This window comes from Ciconia boyciana, chromosome 9, assembly GCF_034638445.1.
Source record: "Ciconia boyciana chromosome 9, ASM3463844v1, whole genome shotgun sequence".
Taxonomy (NCBI): Eukaryota; Metazoa; Chordata; class Aves; order Ciconiiformes; family Ciconiidae; genus Ciconia; species Ciconia boyciana.
Window position 1 is genome coordinate 25,327,275 of NC_132942.1, and position 25,352 is coordinate 25,352,626.

A 25,352-nucleotide genomic window follows, 5' to 3' on the forward strand; every position below is an offset into this window, starting at 1 on the left:
ATAGATATCCAGGAAAAGCTTAAGTAGAGACGCCAAACACGCAATAACAACTCCAGAAGTGCATGAGTCAGCTGGTGAACTTGTTGACATGGGATATTGTGAAAGCCAAAAGCATGGACATAGCACTCCCTTGTCACCATTTGGGGAAGCCTCTATTTCCCTGACCACCAAGGGTATAACCAAGGAAATGATCACTCCGTGTTTGCTTGTTCCTTGTGTGTATACTTAACCACGTTTTACCGACTACTGCCCAAGACACAGTACAGGGCCAGGGGAAATTTTGCCTGACTGCAACAGCTGCTGCAATTGAAATTATGGGATGGAAAGCTTTAGCCTCCTTGCCTAGGTGGAAGCAAACAGATTGGATGAATTATCATTAGAAATGGGTCTGAACTGAAACTGGGGAGGCACTCAATGTTTCTTCAGAGCCAGAGCAGCCGTTTAATGGGTAGATGTCCTGTCCTTATGATGGAATGAACCAAAGCCATAGATTCAGACAATCACCATTAAAAAAAATCTGGATGTGGTCCCTAATGGTAGAGATGCCACCGACCGTATTATGAGAATAACACAATGCCACTGTAAAAGCAAAGATGTCCGTTACCCTTGGTTGTAATCCAGCCGCCTATCAGTAGAGTGTATGACTACAAAAAAAGCAAACCCAAGAGCTGTATTGCTATACAAAGCAGGTGATCACACCCTTCTGTAATCTATCAGACAACTGAAGAAGCCATCAGCCACATCCACGGATTGGTCTGCCTCTGCTCACTAGATCCATGTTTGTAGAAACCTACCTTGAGCAGTTTGGGAGGAGTTTGGGAACCTGGCCTTAGGGTCATGGACCTGACCCCAGGCTGGCTAGAGGGGACACGAATGTCCTGCCTGATCCTTTCTGCCTTGCAGCAGCCTGTGACACAACATGCATCCCAATCTGTAAGCAATACCATGTTCAGATCCACTGCTATGAGGTCATTAACTTTAGTTAAAACTTTAACAAGCCCAAATGCAGCTTCTTAACACAAAAGACTATGGACAGGGATACTCACTATTGGGCCGAGTCATTAAGTTGGTATTCCCGGGACCGGTTGAAGCATTCTTGGATCCCAGAGTCTGCCCAGAGTCTCATCATAGCTGACAGCAGCTCTGGAGAGAAGGGCTCTGTGTCCTCCATCCGACTTACGACATCGCAGACCATCTTGGCATCAGCCTGCAGAGGAAAGAAACAAGAGGTCACATAGATGCTCAGGGCAGAATTGGGAGCCAGAGATTTCAGAAACAGTTTACCAAACTGTCAGGAGTAAAGAGGCTGCATTTCTCAGGATGGGGCTTTAGGATCCACACCGTATGATCCAGCAGAAAGGGCAAAAGGAGGATGGAGCAAGGAAGCCACAAGGAAAGAGGTTATTTGTGCAATCCACCTCTTGTCAACAAATATTTCTGTTCAGCAGACAAACCAGTTGGCACTGCGTATGTGTGGAGCTTCTTGGGAACAGAAGGAAATTCATATATGTACAAGTATATTTTAAATTGTTAGCAGTGACGCGTATCCTGCAACAATACCTGTTTTAACTGAGTGTGTAACCTTGCTGAAGTAGGGGCAGTTTGTATCAGAAAGGACAGCAGAAGGGCTCCAGAAACAATTATTTTCAGATTCTGGTTTATTGCTTTTCCTGAATTCTTGTTCTTTGCTGAGCCCCTGCTACAGGGGCTAATTCATGTTAACACAGACCATCTTGGCTGGCTGTTGTGCTTTCTGACTCAGAGGGAGAGGAATCTCCCACGGTTAAGGAGTATGGCAGTGAGGGCAGGGCCAGCTGGCCATTTTCAGATGGAATCATTTTTGGTGATTCGCTGGAACAGCAACTTTTCCTGGAGGATAGTGTTTTGACACAACTCGGGTCCGGAAGGTGTCTCAGATTTGGGATGGGAACGTCTAGACGGCCTTGGAATAGCTGAGTTCAGCTCTACTGTAATGGTCCACAGTGGCTGATGCTTCACTCATTTGTGAAGCAGGACACCCAAATTCATGACCCCTCTCTGCTTGCTTTGCAGTAAGTGGATCTCCCACACCCCCCACAGACTCCTGAAACCCCAGGGGTGTTGGCTAATCTGCAGAGCTTTTCTTTCACTGCTTTGAAAATTTTGGAAAAGTCTCATATTTCTACCAGATGAAAGAAAACCAATTATTATTGCTATAATTAATTGGAAAAGAGGAGCTCTTATTCCTTATGTGTGCTTACAGCAAACTAGTGAAGATAACCTCCTTGCTCTATTACCTTTTCTCTCGTCTGCTAGATAGAACTCATTCTTGCACAAACACAGGTGGAAGTCTTTGTCTTCCAGGGTGTTTGGTCTAAATCAGCAAACACTGACCAGAAACATGAGTCTCGCAATGGGGAGTGCAGGCAGTGCCCACACTTTGCTGTCACTGTCCCATGGACAAACAACCCCTGTCCATCACAGCAACCTGTCTCATGAGCACGAAGCCACCCACAGTTGGGTGTGCAGGTCCTGGGGAGCCTGCACATTGCCTGCCAGAGGAGCTCCTACATCCTTCCTGGCTACAACAGGCTCTGACCTGTTTGTCTGCCCTGCCAGGTGGTGCTGATGATCCTGTCTGATGTTCAGATTTAGCAGCTATGATGGGAACAGCCCAACTGCTGAATGGGTTGCTCTCCCTGGATACTGCCTGAGCACTGGGGACAAGGTGTTACAGGTTTTGTGGCAAAGCAAGCAGATTATTTCTTAGGTCATGGGTACAATTAGAAGTGGAGGAGCGCCAATGTTGCAGAGCACCACAATAACCTAATTGCATGGGTGGGAATGACAAAGTATATGACATGGCCTGCATGGCCAGGATCAAAACTGCTCTGCAGCCTCTCTGTATTGAACACTGAAATTGTTGAAAAATCGCAGGGCACCAAGCCGCTAGCACTGGAGACTGAAGCTGGTGGAGATTTCAATGCTCAGAGAAAGAGCCTCAAGTCCCCTGAACATCTAGTCTTTACAGGCTGAAGAAGTCTCAGTGCTGTATGAAGACACTGTCCCATAAAACTTAATGGCGTGGAGTCTCTATGCTTTCAAGACTTTATGAACATAAAGCCTTTCTTGCAGAATACCAAACTTCATATTTTAGTGCCAAGGAATCCTCCCAGCCCTCCGTACAGACTCTGCTCATTTTGGAGAAATAGTATTGGTGACTCACACCTCAAGGCCAAGACAAACGAAGAACCTTGAAGAGTTCAGTTAATTTCAAAAGCTTGTTTTCTGCCCCGGAGTGCTTTGTGAGCTCAGTGAATATCCATAAATCATCAGTACGGTTTGCCTGCCCTGCTGGAGCTGTAATTCTGCTCTTTTCACAGACTCTAAATAACGCAAAACCTGCTAATGGCCAGTCTGCTTGGGGCTGTGGTCTGGCGTGGCTCCATTATTTGTGCATGGGTGGTGCAGAAAAAGCATCCATGCTTTCAGTCAGGTAGGAAGGAGGTCTTTCGTATGTTATCTTGACTACTGGGCAGGGATTATAGGTGTAAGTCACAGATCTGTCCATCTGTCTGTGATGGCAAAGCACATTTGAAGCTCTCCAGCTGTTATGGGCAGGGTCTGGTCTTCTGAGCTTTATGGATTTAACCGCATGTTGCTTTCTGCAAAGCATCAGAGGGAACAGCACAGTCATCACATTTTGTGTGCTGGGAAATAGCTGCCTCACCTTTTCCACTACTGAGACTTGTGACAGTCCCCTGTGATTCAAGACCCAACGCAAAAGGGTTTGAGCAGAAGACATAGATGAACAGTGATGACAGTGCAGAACGGGAGTGACCAGGGACAGACATCTCTGGCTGTGGTTATCAGGTCTGCTTGGGCCAGAAGTGGGGCTGAGCTCGTAGGGCAGGGGATTGTTTTGGTACATGCTCCTCTGCAGTCACCAGAGGTCCCTGTTGTGGATGGGAGAGGCTGCCCTCCCTCAGTGCAGGCTGGCTGCAGGGCAGACCGAGAGTCGACAGGCTGGAGCAGGGGAATGGCTCATAGGAAAGTTTATTGCTCCTGCTCAATGTTAATAAAAATATTCCAGACTTAGTTTTATTTTGCAGAATGCAGCATTGAAGTCCCAATTTTATAGACCCAGAAAAAGCAGGTGAAATGAGTATTTTTACAAATACTCCTTCCCCCTGCCAAGGATGAAGCCCCTCTGTCAAGGAGCATGGGGCCATCCAGGAGTTTAGGCATTTGTTAGACGATTTAACGAGCAATTAAGGATCCAAGAAGAGAAGATACCCCTTTCTTTTCTCACTCTCCAGGCTGCATCTCAAGCTGGGAATGACATTAAAATCTCCAGCCCCCCCTGGGCCCAGCAGGTAGATTTTTAAATACTGCCTGATTGACTTTTCCCTTCCCGCCTCCCCCGGTCTGGCGCTCCCGCTTTTCCCGAGGTGAGAGGAGACGAGCCTCCTGCCACGCTCTGCCTCTGTACTCAAGCCAGCAATTAAATAAAGCAAAACAAACCAGACCAACCAGCCCCCGCACCCCCCCGCCTTGCAGTTCCCATCCGACAGGGTTTTCGTTAATGAATATCACGATGGTATTTCAGCTACCTCGGGAGCTAAAAATAGGCAGCGCTCTGCCCCTGGGACTGCTGAAAGGACCCACAAAATGGTGCAGGGCTGCTTCCTCCATTGCTGCCTCTGCCTTTCCCCAGCTGCTCTGTCTCCCGTCCGTCCCCTCGGTGCAAGCTGGCTGGGAGGAAGGCAAGGGGCTGGCCTGGTCTCCTTCAGGCTGGTTCTTATCTGGTAGGAGCATCCCAGCCCATCCCCGCAGCTTGCCCATGCGTCCCACTGCCACTTCCCAATGGCTTGCATTTTCCATAGCGGGTCAAACCCTAACCCCCGAGCTGATAGCCTTTGGGCTGTTTGTTACCGAGAGCGGAATTTGTTCAGCTCTGTGTCACTCCTGAATACTGAATGTGTCCACCTACAGCAGGGGAATTGGAGCTGGCTGGCTGGGCTTGCCTTGGCTTGGGGAAGCAGCTGAGCTCAGAAACCCTGGGATGGCAAATTACACATCCAGGCTTTAGCCATCAAGCCAACAGACCAAAAACCCTTTGTTAAAGAAGAAATCTCCACGCCTGTCGGGAATGGAGAGGGCTCTGTGGGGTTTTATATGACAGTGGCCAGGGCAGGGTGGGGTTTTATAGGATAGTGAAATCCATAGGCAGATGTGAACAAGAAGCTTGTAAACTTAGCAGGAAGTCAGCGTGTCTCTTTTCTAACCCTGGGTTTCGTGTCTATCTTTGCACCAGACACATGGTATAAATCCAGTTCATAAGGGGATCTGTTTTCTCACTAACCTGAACATAACCGCAGTTATTTAATTGTCTCCCATATGTCACTGTCACCAAGCACACAGGCTGCGCTCAGCAAGCAAACTTGTGACTTTGCTTGTAACAGCCAGATAGCCAAATTAATTTGTTAGCTTGCTAGAAGGGAGAGGGGCTCTTCCTAGCAGCCTGACATTACTGGCAGTCACGTTTGTCTCTGCAAGCTAGTTGTTTTCATCATGCAGATATAGATCACCCCTAATTATTTGTTCCTCACCACCAGCCATCATCTGTGCCCACGAAGGTACCAGCAGAGCTGCTCCTGCCCTGTCTGCTGTAGAGTGGCACTGGAGTGGGACTCGGGTCCCCATCTCTCTGACCATCCCAGGGTAAATCCTGGCTCTGATCCCTTGAAGTTGCCTGGACCTTAATTAAGGGACTTTTTTTCTTTTTTCAAAAAGGAATCGTTTTCTGGAAGAGGAGAATTTAAAGGAAAGACAAAACCTTATGTGAAGCTATGTGGTACAAATCTGCTAACTCCTATAGAGCTGCACTTACACCCACAGGAGAGCTGACCCAGTGTGCCATATTGTACCGTGCTTTCCTTTTGGTAAACTAAATCCCAGTAAATATCATTTTTGCTGTTATTTACTCTGATTAATCATACTTGTCACTCTGCCTATCTCAAAGGTTAACACTGGGGCAATTTCCTTTGGTTGCTGGTTGTACTCAAAGCTGCATCCCAGAACATTTCAGAAAATCTATGCAGTGGGGGGAAAAGACAAGCATTGCATTTTGCTGGTGGTGCAAGACAAATCAGAGGCACAGTACTAGTTATCAGCAAGCCAACCTTGTATCAACTAGTGCACAGCTGAAAAGAGTAGCGGCCATCACCAGCCAGGAACCTGGGGGGAAACTTATGTCTTGAAAGCATCCAGCATCCACAAAGGATGTCCCTGGAGGGGGACCTTCTTGGGGGACCCAGATCCTGACCTCGAGGCAGAGCGGTACGTGCCTCTGCTACTTCAGTGAGAAACAAGGTCCCGTAACTTGGGGGCAGAACATGGCTCGTGAACTGAAAACCTCCTCCTCCTCCTTAGAGAGCATCTCAGAAACCTGGACCCTGCTTCACAGCTGAAGTGTGGCTGCATCACAGCAAAAGCCAATTATTTTCATGGCATTTGCAGCCTGAATGAATTCTGGAAACAAAGCAGAGCTGGTGAATACGCCTCTTCCAGAGACATCCAGGGCCCAGCTCCAAGTCCACAGGAGTTTTTGTAGATGCTGAATAAATAGCTACACATATGACTCTCCCCCTCACTCACCCTCTCTTTCTCACACATCTGTGTTTCAGAGCTGACCTCCAAATCTGTGGAAATCTGTCTGGCATGATGCAGCTGCTGTGCATCACAGCAGAGACAACCTTCTCCCGTCCTCCTCCACTCTTCCATCCACCTTCAGAACATTTAACCGAGGCCCTCCACCTCTGCTTGGCATTTGGCTTGCTGGGCATGCAATCTGAGAGACCCTGGAAGGTGCTGAGCTAGTAAAAAACTATTTATCTGGTGACTTATTCAAATCTATCCCTTTAGAGAACACCACGAGGTGGGCACCCAGACTACATCCACTCTGTCTGCACTCGTTAATCAGCGGCGGATCTGGAAAGCTCCTGACACAGATCCCTGTGGTCTGGGAAAGAGGCTTTACACCAATGCAAAGCTCAGCATAGTGCTCTCTAGCAATTTGTATCATACAGCAAAGCTAAGCCTAAGTTAGAGATGGTTAAATTAAGTTAGAGATGGTTGACTTTCCACAGTGTCACGCTAGCCATCTTCTACCCTGCTCGTGTAAAACAGCTCACAAAAAGGTGGGTTGACTTGGGTACTATGCCAAAGGGCTGCTGTCTGTCTCCGGGCAGACAGACAATTTTGTACAGACGACATAACCTGACAGCCATGGTGACGTGCAGATCTCTCCTCCCAAGGTTGTGCTGTCTGGCTAGCAATTAGTAAAGCCCTGGTTTTCATATCCTTCTGGAGCCAAGATGGTCCTATCACCTCTGACTGTCTTGGCCAAACAACTTCTGTGCGTCTGGTACTTGGTCTAGGATCTCTATCCTGAAACCTTGTTACTGCTGAGTTTCTGTCTGCTGCTTCCTATTTGGGGAGATGTTGAGCAGGACTGATATTATAGATTATTATGGCTCTGAAGCAGGCCAATTGCTTTGTGTTTGATACTACTTTTATTCCTACCCATTCCGTATGATACTGCAGCTGAGCAAATAAAATTTGCTAGCTCTTATGTGGGTATAAACTTCTTTTCCCCTCCTGAAACACACATACAATAGTATTTCCTGTTTGCTTGGACTACTGACTATGGCAATCCAGGGACTGGCTAATGCATGGACTGGATGAAGACCCTGGGCTGCCAGTTGGCCACCACCATCATAAGAGTTCCTACAGCCCTATGTCCTGTAGAAAATAGCACTCCACTCACCAGAGAGGCGGAAAAAACCCACTACCCAACAACACAGAACTCAACCTGCAAGAGGGGTGCCACTGAAGGGCAAGTAATTTCCAAAATTTGCTTTGTTCTAGGAAATCCTCCCCTAGTTCTTGGGGAGGGTCCTCCCTGTTCTTGAGGAGCTCTGGGTGAGACAAACATGGTGGATAGCTGACCTGATTTTTCCAAGCATGGACGGGAAAGCCAGAAAGCACGTATTAAATGGTCTCAAAATAGGTCCTGACCCCCTAGCTGCAATGGAAGGTGAGAAAATGGCACTCTGTCCCAGTCACTTCTAATTCAAGAAGATGGCATCCCTGAGAGACCGAGTGCAAACTCCACCAGCGTCCCTCTGAGGGCAGGATGCTTTGATGGGTCCTCTGTCCTACAAGCACCGAGCAAAAGGGCTAGGTACAGGACCTGCAAGCCCAAACGTCATCCCTCGCTGACGACTTTCAGGCCATGCAGGCACAGACAGCACTGCCCACCAGGGAGGGAATGAGAGAGAGAGTCACAGATGGGGGACATTAGCCGCATGGCTTCATGCTCTGCAGGGAAGTGCTCTGCCGCGGTGCTGAGGAGGAGGCTGGAAACACGTAAAGATGAGAGAACAAAATCCTTGCAGTCTACTGCCCTTCTCCTCTCTGTAAAATCCTGTCTGTTGGGTAAAAGTCCATAAAATGGAACAGCACTAGAGTGTTTGTGTTGCAGTAAACGGCAGGGAAATGCCTGATATCCCACAGTGGGAGAGCAGGTGGGGAAGCTGCATCAACTTCGGGCATTTGTAAAATAAATGGCTATTTTACCTTCATTGCAAAGTGGATAGCTGAGGACGAGCTGAGTGGGAGTGATGGCGATTCTCCAGGAACCCACTCCAGGTTTGGGAATTCCCAATGGCTTTAGCCTGCACATCTTCCACTCTTCAAATGTCTTTAAGATTTTTCCACACCGACATCCCTCTGGGTGACTGCGTAAGGGTGGCAGGGCAGAGGGGACACGGTTTCGTTCCAAGTTTTCCCACCACAGTGGGGGAAACGGGTTTTGTCTTTGGAACAGAAAGGGAAACCAGCCCCTATAGTGGGAGTATTCCCAGGACAAAGCCAGATTTTTTTTAACATCTCTGGCTAAATGCTGCTCGTGTATGATGATTTATAGGGCAGCGCCTTCCTGCTGGGAAGCCGTGCAGCGCTGGAACCTAATAATTAGTTTAATGCTCGGAGCTTGATGCTGAACGGTGGGTGCTAATCTCCACTCTGCAATTAATCTAGCAGATTTATCAGAGCCTCGTATGACAAAGGACTAAGTCTGTGGGTTACAGTCATCTGTCCCTGAAGAAAGCAACGGTGTTTCAATCAGAAAGAGCCTTGTTTCATTTTATGGTCCTATTTTACTTGGTGATCTGTGTTGAAGATATACACTTAAAGGACAAGGTAGAGAGGACACACCACACCACCACCACCCCACCCCCCCCAATCATGCTAAATTTCAGTTCCCTGTTGCTTCTTCTCTTCTCTGTAACCCATAATTGGGATATCTGGGTAGGGATTTCTTACTGCTCTCCACTGAAACAGCTACAGCAGTCGGTGGGTTTGGTGTCCATACCCAAGCCTTCTGCCTGACAGGGTGTCTCAAAATTATTTCTTGCATTGCTGGTGTGAGAGCAGGTATCGCAGTAGCCAAAGAATACTGGATTTTCCAGTTGGTGGCAGAACTGCAAAATTAGGTGGTGTGAAAAATCAGCTTGGATCAAACATGTTCCCCTGCATTCTTCTGTGGACCCAAAATCCTCTGAAAAATTTCATTTCACATCCAGCCAAAGCACTTGCCTTGAGCTCTACCAAAATATTTTGGTTTGTTTCAAGTTATTTGGGGGCTCAATATTATTATTTTAAATGTAGGTCAATTTTCAAACAAAAAATTTGTTTCCAAATGAAAAATTGGAAAAATGAATGAAAACAAAACACTTTGGCCTTTCAGGAATGCAAAATCCTTTTGAAAAATTCTCTAAATTTTCACATAATTTCCTCTTGGCCATGACTACCTGTAGATTTTGTCTGGGTTTTACAAATGTTTTTGGTTTCTTTTAGACTGTGTTTTTTAGCAAATTCATCAAACATTTCTGTCCAGGTCTAGTAATAAGTACAACAAGAACTTTCTTATCAGGAGTCCTTCATTCATCGCTTATTTGCTGTTTTAATTTGGATTCTCACCACCTCAAATTTTCTGGTTTTCAGTCCTGTACTCTTTCACCAAATGTCTTACAGGATGACCACTGCTGAGTGCAGATGAAGGGGTTTTCCCTAGGTTTGACTTGGACTTTAAAGGAGCAAAAAACAAGGCACATAAAGTCCAACACCTACACGACCTGAATACAGGTACTCAGGGAAGAGGACATGCTGGCACTGTGGTTTAAGAGCTGTCCCGGCAATTGGCTAAATATTAACTAATGGAGCATTGCATCAGGCAGAGAGGGCACGTTGGGAACAGGGACCTCAGAAAAGATGGCAGTGCTTTGCTTTACCCAGCTTTCTCTCTTGCACATTGATATTTTCTGCGGAACCTCTATAAAAAGAGATAACGGAAGTGTGCAAATGGAAGTGTGCAAACCTGAGGTCGTTTTAGGATTGTCACTGGCAGCAGTTCCAACGCAGGTACTCAAGAAAGCTGCCTGAGTAATGCATATGCTTACTGCCTTCACCTGCACTGGTTTGATAACTTTTTGCTTTTTGGTCTGCAGCTGCACACAACCAGCGACGGAGCCGCAGGGTGACCCCAGAGGTGTGTGTGGTCTCAGGAGGCATCGTACTAACGCCATGAACGGGATGGGCTGAAATGAGATGTGATTCATTGAGTGGCTGGTTAGCAAAGTTTTGCCCATGACTTATTATTACTACAACCTTCGTTTAGCTTTCCTCCCTCTTAATTTCCATCTGCCTGTGAACCCTTCTCTGCAGGGAGGACCAGGATTTCTAAGACTTGGGGTGGAGGAGCATTTGGCTGAGGTCCTGCTGGGAGTGGAAGCTGCATCTGATGGGGCTGAGGATGAGAGTGTTCTTCGAGGTATCTGCGGCTGCCTAGAAAGAGTTCAGCGTGGATGAAAGATAAATTTGTTGCTAAATCTCTCCTGTGCTGCTGTATCTCCAGAAAAATCAAGACTCAGGTGCTTGTAACAGGCTTGGAGGATCTCTTCCTTTGATCAGCGGGGATTACAGAGGCTAACCCCCAGCAAGTTCCTCCTTACCAGAGCTGAGGCACTTCACACACTAACAGATTTGCTTATATATTGTTTCAGGTTGCTGCAGAGAAAAATTGTCCTATATTTTCCTTACAACAGTGTCAAGAAAGTTCCCCAACCCTTTGGTGAGTTGGGGATGGGAGGAGGAAGGAGAAGAGGGAAAGTGAGAGAGGAGGGAGGGGAGGGAGGGGGAATCTGGTGGGTTGGAAGTGAGTATTGCCATTCCAGGGGAAGCCGTTCTCAGGGCTATTAACAGGAACTTTCTTTTATTAACTGCCCTTTTCAGAGACAGTGGATATATGGGACCTCAGGTGCAGCATTGGAGGACAGGATAGTCCGTAAAATAAGAGGCTGGCAGAGAAATATCTTTATAACGGCTTAACAAGGATAGGCAGAAATAGGCTGGGGGCCTGGAAGAAATCTTTGATGCTGTTGTGTGTATTTATTATTTATTCTTCTGCCACAAATATAGCATCAAAGAATGTCAAAAACAAAAAGCCCATAACCTGCTGTTAGCTGAATGAGTCCTACATCTCTGTAACCATGGCATCCCATAGTATTGACAATGAAAATCAGCAACAATGGGAAAAAAAGTGCCTGGGACTTATGACACTTGCGAGGATGAGGCACACTTCCTTGCTCTGGTGAGGATACACCAGAAGGGATAAGAAAATCTGTGAGCATCTTGCTAGCCTGGGCATCTGTGAATCTCAGCTATAATGGAAAATGCCACAAAACAGCAGTCTCTCCCTTGTGTGTAATCCTATGTGATACATATGGGATTATAGGGCAGGTCCCACCCTAAAACATTTTGCTGCCATTGCAGAGCACCTTGAGCCCCACAAAATGGTGGGGATGGCACCAGCGCCTGTCTGTAGTTGGGAAGGGAAATAGCTGCAACATCTCAAGCACCATGGTTGAACCTCTCCGCGGCTGTGACCTGGTGGTGTTCACCTCTGCGGGTGTGATGCTGCCAGTCCTCACCCGCTGTCTCTCAGGCCCAGCCTATTTCAGTGCTTTCCTCCCTTCCCCTCTGCTGCTCCCCCTCTCTTGGTGCCAGCCTCCCTGGCTCTGCAAGTCATGCAGCCACTGCAGCTGGAATCCCTCCCTCATGGTTGTACAGGGGACTGTGTTGACATGAGTAACAAGGCACAGGCTTAATACTGTACTGATTATTTTCTGGAAAATAATGTATATTCACTTTTTTCTGGAATGCTTTTCCTGGCTTGGAAGTATTTCAAGTACCAGCAGGGGATTAGGGAGCTTCTTTTAACCAGCTTTTGTTTTGTTTCTTTTTTTACATCTTTGCAGAATAAGGAGTAAAAGCCTACTCCGAAATGTTCTCCACGGAGAAATCGGGATTTGGTGGTGTCACGCAGTGATGCCTCCGGATAAGGGGAAACGGGAACAGTGCAGCCTCTCACCACCTCCCAAAGCCCCCCTGCAGAAGGGGTCAGACTTCTCCCGCAGACAGATTTGGGGCAGGAGGAGCTGGCGTGCTCCAGCCGCCCAGCCTGGGGGTCTGTTTATGCTGCCCCCGACGCGCTCTGCGGCACACAGCAGAATTGCTGATAAAACCTCAGAGCAGAGATTTTCACAGTTGTCTAATGGGTCTGGAAATCTGATTTCCTGTAAAATAAGTAGGCCGGGCCTATAGCCACCGTGTACATCTTGGCAGCGGCGTGCACAGTGGTCCCTCCATAGCATGGTTGGTTGGTCGGTCGGAAAGTGAGAAACCCCCACAAACCCGAATGTCTGCCATTCTTAGTTCCTCTTTTCTTTCCCTTCTCTGTTACTTTTGCTTTTTCTCTCCCGGCGATCCTCTCTGTCCCTGGCACTACTGCGGCTCTGCCTGCCTGCCTGCCTGCAGCCATCCCCAGCCCCAGGAACAGCCCTGTGTGCGCAGCACTCTCTGGAGATGCCATTTCTCTCACAGGCGTTCAGCCCGTGGTGCATTGCAAAAAAATATCCCCGGCGGAGTGAGAGATGCCAGTAAGACGCTCGCCTTCCCTCCACCTCCCAAGGCTACTTTCTGCCTTGGCTACGAGCCTGCTGCATCTTTGTGTGGTTAATAAAAATAACCTAAAAGTACTCGGGAGCAGACAGAGCAATCCCAGAGACTCCAAACATCTAAGGGGCTTTGTTTCCAAGGCAACATCTTGTCTCCTAGCTGCAAAAGGCCACGGGAATGGAGGCAGCCTATGGAAAATGAATAGCTCAATGACAACAACAACAAAAAAATCTGCTGGGGAGCGTATCAGGGAGGGAGGGTGTCTGTAGGGGGGCCAGGAAAGAGCAAAGCTGAGCAAGCCAGGACTAGCTGCACGGAGCATGCAAAGGCACAGGGTGCAATTTATCTCATGAGAAGCACAGTCCTGCCCCCATTGAAATGCACAGCACCACTTCGACTGACTTAATGGGAGCAGGGGAGCTTGCACAAATCAGCTATTCTTTTCTTTTCCCCTTCTTTTAAGCTACAGCGTTTGAAGATTCGAGCTAGTTAAAAATAATCCATTGTCCGAGGCAGAGCCTTCCTGGGTCCCAGGAGCTTTTCAGCCAGGGCTGCAGCACGCTATTGATTTCAGCCACGCCAGGTTCCCACTGCCGGAGCGGCCTCCTCCCCTCCACACGCTAGGGCAGTGAGGCAGGAGGTGCCAGAGCACGGGAGCAACCCTCTGGCCTTTCCCATTAAGAAAGAAACATGTTTTCACTATTTTTTAACGTTTCCAGAGCTGTGCGGTATGTGAATATCTGTGCAAGCCAAGCTGCAGAATCAGTTTTTCGCTATGGCTGCAAGGATGGTTTCGTCCTTACGACCCTTCAAGCTAGCTGCCTGGATAGCAGACCTGAGGCTTTGGGCACAGGGAAAGCAAAGACCCCTCTGCCCCCCACATCCCACCGCTGACACCCGTGGCCCCTGTCTGAAAGCACCCTCCCTTGAAAAGGGCAGGCGGGCAGGTCTGTGGCTCCACCGCGGTGCTATTTAACGTGCATGTTGCCCTTATGTAAGTGACTGCTGCAGTAAAATGCCCCCGAGATCATTTATGGGGTTGATATCAGACTGGGAGGGGAGAGGCTCCCCAGAGCCAGCCGAGACGCTTGCCTGCAGACACCCTGCTTTTCCTTTCCCTTGCGTCTCAGGGGAAGGCCTAAAAGCTTGGGATCGTGATGCCAAGTCAGCCTCCATGTCCCAGGAGGCGGCACGGATGCCCTGGGAACCTGACAGGCGTTGGGTCAGGAGCTACTCTGGAACTGGCTCCCAGCTCCTCGGCAGCATGACTGACACGGAGCTCCACCATGCCAGGGGCGGGCTCCCGACATGGGGAGGGGAAGGAGCCCGGGCATTCCCCTGGGGTGGCCAGGAGGGACAGAGGACATCGGTGTGTGTTGGTGCTGATCTCTGCCCTGGGCTGGAACCAGCCTCGGGCTTGCGCTTCTCCCTCTCCTTTTCCTCAGAGACTATTTGGGATGATGAACAACTCAGCCGTTGACATCCTGCCTGATGTTAAAACATTTTATTTAACTAATGTCTTTCCTTTGTACCTTTTCTCAATCAATACCATGTGAGCAAGAGGTTTGCAGAGGAAGAGCTGCTGGGAAATGCTCCCCTCGCACTTCTTTTTTGTACCCTCTGCTGTGGGCAGAGCAAATCCATCCATGTGGACGGACAACTGCTATTTATTATTCATCTTGGTATGCTACGCAGAGCTCTGTCTGAGCAAGTTTTGAGATGAAGATGTTTGCTTCTCACTCCCCCTCCTTGAAATGGTTTTAATTTATCTTAACTCCAGGGAATTCCTCCCAAATTGCCACAGCGGAGCAAGGCTGGAATTTGGCCCCCATTGCCATGTCCTGGGCACCGAGATGGACGGCTGCTTCTGTTGCCAACCACGTGAAGTCTGCCTGCGGGGAAGTACAGCAGACCTGGCTGCTGCCACCACATCTTCCCCACCCAGAGCCGAAGCCCAACTGGGCATGCGACAGGCATCGCCAGCTTGTCACCCTCCCTTGACTCGTGAGAAGATGCTGCCTGAGTGAACAGGCAGCCTGCCTGCAGTCACCAGCGGCAGAGCGGAGGGCAGGGAAGCACGGGCTGTTGGAAAAGCTGGGGACGACCAGGCTGATGTGTCACTCTGCTCCCCCTCTTCCCAGGGGACACTCGGTGGGGACAAGCCCGGACAACTGGGAGCTCCTGGGGCTTGGGGATGGACCAGCAGGGACGACACTTGATTTTAAGAATCAGGAAAGCGGGGGACTTGGATGTTTGCATCAAAACCAGTACAGCAATTTTACCTTCTTGTCCCCAGTTCTTCCTTCTTACAAGTACCCACCGAGCGTATCACACGCTTGATAATTTTCTGCCCTAAACTCCTTTGTGGTGTTCCTGGATCACCTTCCACTGCTGTAACCTTCATCCTTACATGGCTGAACTTCACTTCTACATGAAGTGATTCCCACAGACCACATCAAGTTTTCACTTGCAAATACTCTTTCAAAGCGCTCAGCCCGACTTCAACATGACATATATTGTGTGGTTTGTGCCACCCTCTGTACAACTGGCTCTCAAAATAGTTCATAATACTAATACAGGGGTTAGGATTTTCCAAAGCACTTGGTATTGACCTAACCTGATTCACTCCAGGCTCGGCTGTAGATTGTTATCAACAGGGAACAACGAAAGTTCCTGAAAATCCCATCACTTGGACTTAACAATAGAGAAAATAGACTTTGCAGGATACATTATTATCGGCTTCTTAAAAATTCTCACCTAGATGTCTTTAAAAATGTATCTGCTCAGGTTATTAACAGCATCTGCATGGACAGTCTTGTCATTATGTCTGAATGAATAAATAGTATTGATTTATACTATAATAAATTTACAGAATAAATGAGAGCTAAAATACAGCCAGCTGGGTGACCAGCTACCTCTTCAGAGTATTCGTTGGCTGATTTCTTGTGTTGTTTTAGTTTTTCAAGAGGCATGAACAGGAGACAATACAGCTGCTACCCTTGGTCCTAACATGATCAGGTGCTGAGCACCCGTTGAGCAGTCCAGGGCACTCCAACCCCTTCCTGAAAACCTGCCTGCCCCTTAATTTTCTGTGCCACCCTTCTGCTTCAGATGGCTTAGCTCACTTGCTTGCTCTCGACAGACACAGACACACAAGCTGGCTTCCAGACCCACAGCCCAGGGATAGACAATATGTGCTCACATCTCCTCCACAGATAAAAATTGTCAAGCTTTCAACTTCCCTTTGAGCTGATATCTTCAGAGTAATAGGTCAAGCTGGAAATGCATTTCCAACCTGTGTTTGTCTACCAGAAGAAAGATCTCCATCGCTCTTTGCCGCTCCTTGCGAGCCTCAGCGTTCAGTAATGAGGCCATTGATGGAGCAGTGGTATGTTCTTTTGTCCCTGCCAAAACCGTGCTCCCTCCTATTCAGCTCAACAAGATGCGAAGCCCTCGTGCTGCCAAGCGTCCTTTCAGCTGCCAAAGGAAAAGGAGCTAATCAAACGAATAAAAGAGCCCTGGTGCCAGGCTCCATTCCCAGCTCAAAGCTCACGGGTACAATACCCACCGGCTGGACTGGTCGGCTCCGAGCAGCTCCTGCTTTGCCCATCCCAGGGCAAGAGCTGCGGGCTCCACTGTTCCCGGTCCGCATTACTGCTGTCTCAGTTAGCCCATGTCGAAAAGCTGCCGCATTGATCCTTCTCAAGGCTGTACAAGGCCTGTACTCATCAGTCCTTTATTTTTTTTTTTAAATTCCTTTCCGCAATGCCAGCTTCCTATCTCTCCCCTCCTTATTTCCCACACCAAGGAGAAAAGCCTCATGCTGTGTCTTTCACGTCCCCCGGGCCCGTCAGCGGGCAGCATGTTTGAAGTCATCTTTTTTGCCTCCATTTCAAACTCTGCTTGTTCAGAAACGAGAGGAGACTGTTGGTTTTCAGTATAAACATTTCAAGCATCGTATGGGTCACTCTCCTGTAACGCTGCTCGGTCAGCGATGCTCTGGGCAGGGCAGTGGGTGTAAACCGGCATCGCTGTGCTGGCTCTGCTGCTGCTCTGCGCCGATTTACACCAGATGAGGATGGGTTTGTTTTTGGCTGCATGCTGATCTGCTTCTTCAGGACATTCTTCCACCTCTTCATTTTTAGCACTGACATTAAGTATTTAGAGCATAAAATGACTAATTTGCCTCTCTGCAGCCTCTACGTTTTGAGGCCATTTGGGAATTGCTGAAGTTATTTGCCACCTAGAGCCCAGTGAGTTTAATAAAGAGATTGTATGTTTCCTTACTGCTTCAGATCCCAAATAACTTTGTGCAAACTACTTATTTACCATGGAGCCACCACCGTGCAAACAGCTGGGAGGCAGCTGCCGCTGGGGTTAAACGCAGAGGCTATTGAACAGCCCGGATACCAGGCATAACAGTTTAGGACAGGAGGTGAAAAGGTTGCTTTGCCAAATGAATAACACCAAGTTATCTGTTTCAGCTGGAGCTACTCCAGCGCTTTTGGCATTTCTAGAGCTCATGGACACCGCAAAGAATATTAAAGGAGGCAAAAAGTAATTTGCACACTTTGGAGGTCAGCTATGGCTCTGCTGTAAATGCCTCTCTGCTCTCATAAAAAAGTGCCACGGGCCCTTCAAAGGTTGTGGGTGCTCAGCTGCTCGGGGTTGCATCTCTCCTGCCAGCACTGGGCCCCTCTCACCAAAGGGAAAAGTAGGTCAGCCCCGAGGTGGGGAAGGATGCTGTGTGCTCAGCAGCCCTGTATCCCTCCTCTGATGCTCTCCTTCCTTGCTGGAAAGCCCGCCTGAGCAATCTGTCCTTGCACACACTGATCCTGGCTTGGCCCAAATTGCTGGAGGAGAGGGCAACCCTTGGCACCGCCATTTCAAATGACACCAGGCTAGTGGTGTAGCTGAAGCACTGGCTTGCCAGTGCTCACGAGCCAGGGAATGGTGCCGTGGTGCAGGAGAGCACGGCCGAGCTGGAGGGAGGGCAGCGGAGTGCTCCCCCGGCCCCAGGCACAGCAAATACACACAGGGCTGGTGGTTGTCAGTGACTGCGTTGGTGCCACATTGCAGAGGAGTCAGCACAGCTGCTCCTGTTGGACCTTTTGCTCATGCTGAACGCACTCTCATGGTTACCTGCTATCGAACCTTCAGTGCCAAGGTGCCGTGTCTTCAGCAATCGTGCCCCTCTGTGATGTGGAAGTGGCACAAGAGCTTTCTAGCAGCTCTGCTCCCAGCCTTGACATGGGAGGTAAAGTGGGGACATGCCACTTGTGGGCCCATGTCCCCCTCCATCACAGCCCATCATCCCGGCACTGCAGCAGGGCCCCATGCTGCCTGTGTTTTGGCTCATTCTTTAGCTCCATGCAAAGCTCTTCTGCTGTCTGGCTGGACTAGGAATCATCTGGCTGCATCTGTAGCTAATGCTCTGCTGAAGTCCCAAGAGATGAGTCTGTCTCCTCCCTCTAGAGTCTCAGCCAAAGGGGTCATGGTCTACAGGGGACAATGTTGTGTCAACCCGATTTCTGTTTATTGTCATGGGTCTGGTGGGTCTTGCTTTCAAAATCCATCTGCAAGCTTTGCACGTTGCTGCGTTAGGGATAAGAAATTCCTAAGGCACCGCGTTCTGCAGCGAGCATCCTTCTGGGGCTGCAGTGTCAGGTGCTGGTCCCCTTCTCTGCCCGACTTCCATGCACTGGACCGAGCTTTGCTTCCTCCGTGGGAGTGCCAATTCCCCCCTCCTCACCCTTAGTCATGCTACTTTCACCTGCCCATCCATCCCCAAAACAGAGTTTGTGTGATGTGATATCTCTACCCACTGTCACTGCACCTCAGCAAGTTTTTTTCCTCTTCTTCCTTCTTCATTTCTGTGAGAAGCCACACAAAACTGCCTCCAACATTAGAGGCTTGTGAAACAAGTGAAAAAACCCCATGCATAACCTACACCACCAAAGTCTCCATCCCACCCTGCCAGGCCAGCCTGGTGGACTTGTAATTTAATAAGCTTTTCCGTTTTCATGTTAGCTGTCCTCATCCCCCAGCTGGGGTAATGAACACTGGCAGGATTTTTCTGTGTTCGTAAATATTTCCCTGCTGCTGTGAAGAGGCTGTTTTTCCCTCTCTCCATATCGGATGAAGATGGCTGCTCTGCCAGCTCGCCATGTATATTTAATAGCATTCCAAAACCTCTGTCCTACATAAATATGACTGTATTTCATCCAAGAGGAACATGTTATTGAAGGAGCTGTGTTGCTAAATCATTCAGAAGGTTATTGTTTGAAGTACTCGCAGTCAACAGTGTCTTGGCTATTACAGCTCAAAAAAGGGGAGGGAGGGTGGAGGAAAAAAATGAGTGGGGATCATGGAAACCTCTTTAAATGAAGGAGCTTATGCGCTGAGATCAACAAGGTATAAACAGGGCACTGCCAACCAGCAGGTCTGGCCCCAGGAGGACGGGCCAGCTGCAAGCAGCTCTACAAATTATTCACTGGCAATTGCTTTCTTGCTGCTGCCCTGACTTATTTACACTCCAAAAGATTTCTGAAGTGTGTTTATTTAAGAAAGACGAATCCAGAGGCTCTGGAAGGGGGGAGGAGCTTTCCAAAGGAATCCAGCCCCCCCCCCCCCCCCCCCCGACACAATTTGTTTCACTCATTAACCTCTCCATGCGAGGAAGAGGTGGGAGTGCCCTAAGTGCTTATGCATTATGCACTAGTGCACCGTGTCAAGAAGTCCTGATTTGATGGAGGCTGAAGGTTAAAAGGCATTTCTGTGCTTTTCCTTACTCCTTGGTGTCACGCTGGAAGATGGAGCGATGCTGTGGGGGTGGGGAAAATTGTGAGAATGGTAGTTCCTGTGCCCAGACGTGGATTGCCACAGTGCAAATGGAAAGAGCTTCTCGGTTCCTGAAGGATGTGTGCTCCCCTGATGTTACCATCTCTTACCAAATTCAAACATTTCAACCCCCCTTTAGTAAATTCCCTACTTTCTCTGAACAGTTTTGTGTCATCAGTACATGAAAGCACCCAAATCCTCATCTTCAGCCCTGTTAGAAATGTAGTTCTGGGTACTGCAAGGACTCAGAGAAGGCACAAGGTCCCAAGAGAGACCTTGCACAGGCACTGCACCTTCTTACTAAGCTTGTAAACCAGCAGCTGACAGAGCTCTGAGTTTCTAAGCTGTTTTCAGTCATTTAATTGATGATGCAACTGTATATATCTGCATCTCTGTCCTTTACTCTTTACTGATTCATCTGTTCCCCAAGCAAATGTTTAAAATGAATTTGCTTTTTTTACACCTGCAAATTGCAGAAGCAAATGAACTGCCTGCGCAAGTGTTGTATTTTAAGATGTCAGTCTGATCTTTGGGAGGGCATAATTAGGCAGATGCTTATCTGCCCATAATGAGTTGGGTTCATACTACAGTTAGCTATAAGGGATAAACCTTTATACCCTGTAAAAGTGTCTTAGGTGCATGTGCCTCACAACCAGTAACCCCCACTTGCATTTCAGAGACACCCAAAACGGACATCGTTCTCCTAGTTCTGGTGCAAGGCATCTGAGACTGATGCCTGGAGCAGCCCAGGTCTCTTGGGTTACCAAGGGATGACAATGCCATATCATTTTGCTGTTGATCCAGCTCCAGATAAGCAGTGGTTATTTTCCTGTTGCTTTGCTCCTCCACGTGATGCTGTTCAGCACCTTGTAACACCGAAGGGTTAGGACCCCATCTTGTTTCCACTTAAGTTCAGCTGCATGTATAATTAATGTGAAGTGCTTACTCCCAGTGCTGCCACTGGAAAGGTACCTTTGACAGCACCTGGCCTGGCCACGCTCTGGCGCTAGAGCAGCACGTATTCATTTTTACGACGAGTGAAATAAATCTTTCACTACTCGGTGTTCAGAGTTTTGATTTTTGGCAATGGGCTTTCACATTCAGATACTCCTCATGCTTTGCAACATGGCAAAGCTATTAAAAACACAATTTAATTTTGGTCTCGTTGCTGATCAGTCCAGTGGGAATTCTCACTTAATCAAACTTTAATGTTTTCCTTGTAAATTTCAGAAAAATCAGTAATTGGTCTGATAATTGAATTTTCAGATCATGTATCAAAGGAATAATGCCATGCATGGGATAAGCAGCAGTCTGCCTCTGGAAGCCCAAACATCTGAAATGGAAAATTCTGCAGAATTTAGATAAAGACTTGAATATACTGCCGGAGCGCTAAGAATAGACCATATTATTTATATCGTCAAAGGAAGCGGCTGAAATCACAGAGATCTTCAGAGAGTAAAGATGCTCAGACAGTTATGCACAGGAATCGTGTTCATGGACCTGAAGTGGAAAGCTAGTGATGTCTCAGCATAGGCATGCTGCCCCCAGCGGGCCCCATGGACCAGACGGCATTTCATGCAGAAAAGAGAAATGCCAGGCTTTTCCCTCCTGGAAGACACACTCAGGGTATCTTCCAAGTACCCAAGTAGGGAGTGGGAAGTAACTTGCCCATTGCAGAGATGTCTTGTGCCCCACTGGGTGCGTCTCCACTGCACTGAAGTCCCTGTGTGTTGTATTTGTCCCATGTCTCCGACAAAGAGCTTTATTTCAGAGGTTCATTAGTGTTTTCCCATTGAGTTATTCTCCAGGTCCAGTCCTTCTTAGAAGTTGATTTCTGACTAGATCAGAGAATAAAATGAAACAGCTAGTGGGAAAAATTCAAAACATCTTTTTAATTAAAAATAAAATAAAATAGAGGCCTCATAGCTGTAACAGATGACTGCGTTTCTCTGAAGTTCACATACTTTAAGAACTGTGCCCCTCTCTCCTGGGACCATGACAGCACCACTCAGTTTTTCCTGTCCTTCAGATGCTTTCAAGCTCAGAAGTGTTTCCAGAAGTACAATAAATGCCTGCTTTCAGTCCTTGTTTAATTTTTCTCTCTTTCCTCCCAAGTATGTTTCTTGTCTCTTCACTGACACTTTCCACCTTCCCCTCTTGTTCCCCATCTCTCTAATTGAAGGTGAACATCTCCAACCCTGAAAAGTATATAGATGGAGGGGTCCTGTTTCCTCTCTCTCACAGTTTGCAACTCCAGTGGCTTGGTGAAATTGCTCCTGTTTGTGCTAACATACAAGAGAGGAGAGTCAGAGACCATGAGCCTGCTCCTCCGCTCCTCCTGTGCCTGTGTGATACCTTCTTCCATCAAGCGAAGGCAACAGGAGTGTGTGAAATGGTTGGAGCGTGCCCATCTGCAGGACTAGGAGACAGATGCTTGGTAGGAAGCATGCCTGCAGCCTGCTCCGAGAGGCTCAGGTGCCAGATGAAGGATCTGCTTTCCTGGAGAAACAAGCAGTGCCAACCACAAACTGCGTCCAGGACCCCCTCCTGCAGAGGAGGGGAGCAGGGGCTGTTTTCACACTACCTACCGTGGGCGCCTGGCTAAGGTGCCACCAGCCTCTTCAAGGAACTGTAGTCAACACTTGCAAAGAAGGTGATCACTCATCGCTCTCATCAGTTTAGGTGCGGAGGGAGAGATGATGTTCACGCTAATTCAGGCTTCTTTTTTTCTTTTTTGACAGTAGATGTCTATTCGGCTTTGCCAATCCCGTGTCCGCCAGAGCCAGCTGGATGCTGGGGTTCGTCCTCTGTGCCATGACAAGAAGTTACACTGGTGTTTGCAAAACAAATGTGCCAACAGATTTTGGCAGGTGGTTCTCTCCATGGCACGTTCAGATAGTATCAAGTTCTCTCACTTCAGCAGTATCAAATGTTTACATTAGAATAATAACAAAATATCCTCTTTTAATTTTTTCCTTTAATTTTAATTTTCCTCTCACTCCCACTTATCAGCTAAGCGTTGCCATTGCTATGTAGCAAAAATTAAGACATTCAAACTGTTCTGTTCAGCTTTTCACTGTCAAGAATTCCAGCAGAAACTCTTTCCCTGAAAATTGTGGGATTTTGAGAAAGCTGCATTTTTAGACAAAAAATTACTTCCAGGGAAATAAATAAAATTGGATAGAGTGCATGTGCTGGCATTAGCTCAGCTCCTTCCATCTACGGGAAAGGGAGTTGTTTTTAAATTCATTCACTTGGATGTGCAGGAAAAAATGGCTCTGATTTGATTTGATAATTAAAACATCCAAAAATATAAGTTTCCTGTCCATCATTCAGAGTGTGTCCATGTCAGACAGCAAGAAGGAAAGTTTATCCTTGAACAGTGACAGAAGACTATGAAACCAGCTACCTCCAGCTGCTTGCCGCTGCTGGGCTTGGTCGTCATTCCCACCCCATGCACAACCGCTGTGTCAAGGTTAAAGGCTTACAGAGATTGTGGCCACATTCATCTGCAGATTCATAAACCTGTAGGTAACTGCTTATTAATAGCTCCTTCTGCTAAGAAGACCAGAAATTCTGTGCTAAATGATCCATCAGGCAGCTTTTGCTGATAGCATGCATTTCAGTAGCAACAAGTATCTCAGGTACTCTTGCCCTGATGGTGAAGAACCAACCGTAGCACCTGTGTGGTCTTGCTGTGGGGATAGGAAGCAATCCCCGGCTTCATCCTTTGGTATTGCAATGGTGATGCTACCTAGCACGTCACTGGAAAGAAAACACGTTCCCCTTTCCTCATACTTTCTCCATCTACTGCATTTCAGGTGTGGGATGGGCAAAATGAAAAGGCTCTATAGTGGTTTAACTATAGTGGTTTAACTATAGTGGTTTAAGTCCGCAGCATCCTCAAAGGGGGGAGCCAAGGTGTAGGGCCAGGAGAGCTCTTGGGCCTGGCCACTGTTGGTAACAGGCGTTGTGGGAGGGAAGGGGTGGTTGTATAGCTCCGAGACACATGTGAGGCGACAGCGAGGCTGGCAGCCCCTTCTTCTCGAAAGCGCTGATGGAAATCTAGCCTGAGAGGAAGTTTCAAAAGGTAGGTGAAAGCTATGGAGAAGTAGGTGGTTTGGAGGCGATGATGAAGAAGTGGCAGAGGGAAAGGGTGCTCCCAACAGCACATTACTTTCCAGAGTGATATGTGTAACATCACACCCTGGGCAGCACCAGGCATGTATCTGTACCCAGAGCCAGCTCTTCCCCCATGCAGTTCACACAGCAACCATGCCTTTCCAAGAAAATGTCAGGGGAACATACCGCTGTGATGGCCTAAGTTGCATTCATTCCTCATACATTCCCCGGGGAGCCTGATAAACTCTCCTAAGTTATCGGGTAGCACATACACAGGGGAGCACTACTGCGTGCATCTCCACAGGGCACACACACGCAGGAACAAAGGCTGCAGGAGCCTCATGCAAATACATGCCTTGCATAAAAATAAAGCACCAAACCCGCTTTCCAGCACCGTGCAGGTTTATTGGAAGGAATAGCAATGGGAAAGGCAGATGAACAAGGGTTAACAAAACCGACAGATATTTCCTGTAACAGCACAAGCAAGCTGGACAGAGAGGTGTGGGATTTAGGAACCGCTGTGGGCAAGCGCACATCGGAGTCAGGCAGGCTGGGGAGCAGCCCCTGTGCTCACAACCAGTGACAGCTACAGCTAGTCTCAGCCTAAAGATGCTCTGTCAAATATTTTGGGCCCAGCCTCATCAGGGAACTCTTCATCAGGTGATTACACAGCCAGTACTACTCATCTGCTAATGATGGTTAGCAGAGCCATATAAATGGGGAGACGGGTGCATTAGAAAGGCTTTTGCTCTGGGGGACTGAGGAGTGCAGGATGTTGGAGAGGTGAGCAGGTGCTAGGGAACGCTCAGGGTACACCTCTCTTGCTGTCTCAGATAACTCAAGGGCTCTATGTACTCGAGAGGATAAGTCATGTTCAAATGTAGCAATTAGGGCTTCTGTTAGAAAATCCATACTCTGCTTTAAGGGGCTTCTGACAAGAAATAATAGGAGATTAGCAGAGTACAGAGGGGCTCTGAAGCACCTGACAGCAGAGTTCCTTTCTTTAAGATGGAGCTGTTGATAGGCAACCAAGTTAAAAGTTGGAGGGATACAGCTGATGTCTTCTCTCTTTCCCTTCACTATCACCCTTCTCTTCTAACCCTTTTAGACTCTATCTGCATGCAATAGATCCTCCAAAATAGTCACCTCTCTAAATCTGGAGAGGAAAAAATGTCCATTTTCTAAGCTATCTGCCCCCAGTCAATTCTGCCTGCAACCTGACTGCTCTTCTCCAGCCAGCTGTTTGTCTGGAGGCAGCTTTGTGTCCTCTCCGAAAGCAGAGTGGGACCCCGGCCATGGCTTTGAGACTAAGAAACTAAGTCTTAGAT

The 25,352-nt window shown here is 48.0% G+C and overlaps 1 protein-coding gene across 2 annotated transcripts in view; it reads right to left on the minus strand.

Annotated features, from left to right (window-relative positions):
* The window catches only part of GNAO1 (G protein subunit alpha o1), a 146,888-nt gene that overhangs the window by 48,661 nt on the left and 72,875 nt on the right, over positions 1 to 25,352 (minus strand). For both annotated transcript variants that reach the window (XM_072872415.1, XM_072872414.1), the window contains exon 4: positions 1,047 to 1,207. In XM_072872415.1, the coding sequence (XP_072728516.1) occupies positions 1,047 to 1,207 (161 nt within the window). The remainder of the gene's footprint in view (positions 1 to 1,046; positions 1,208 to 25,352) is intronic.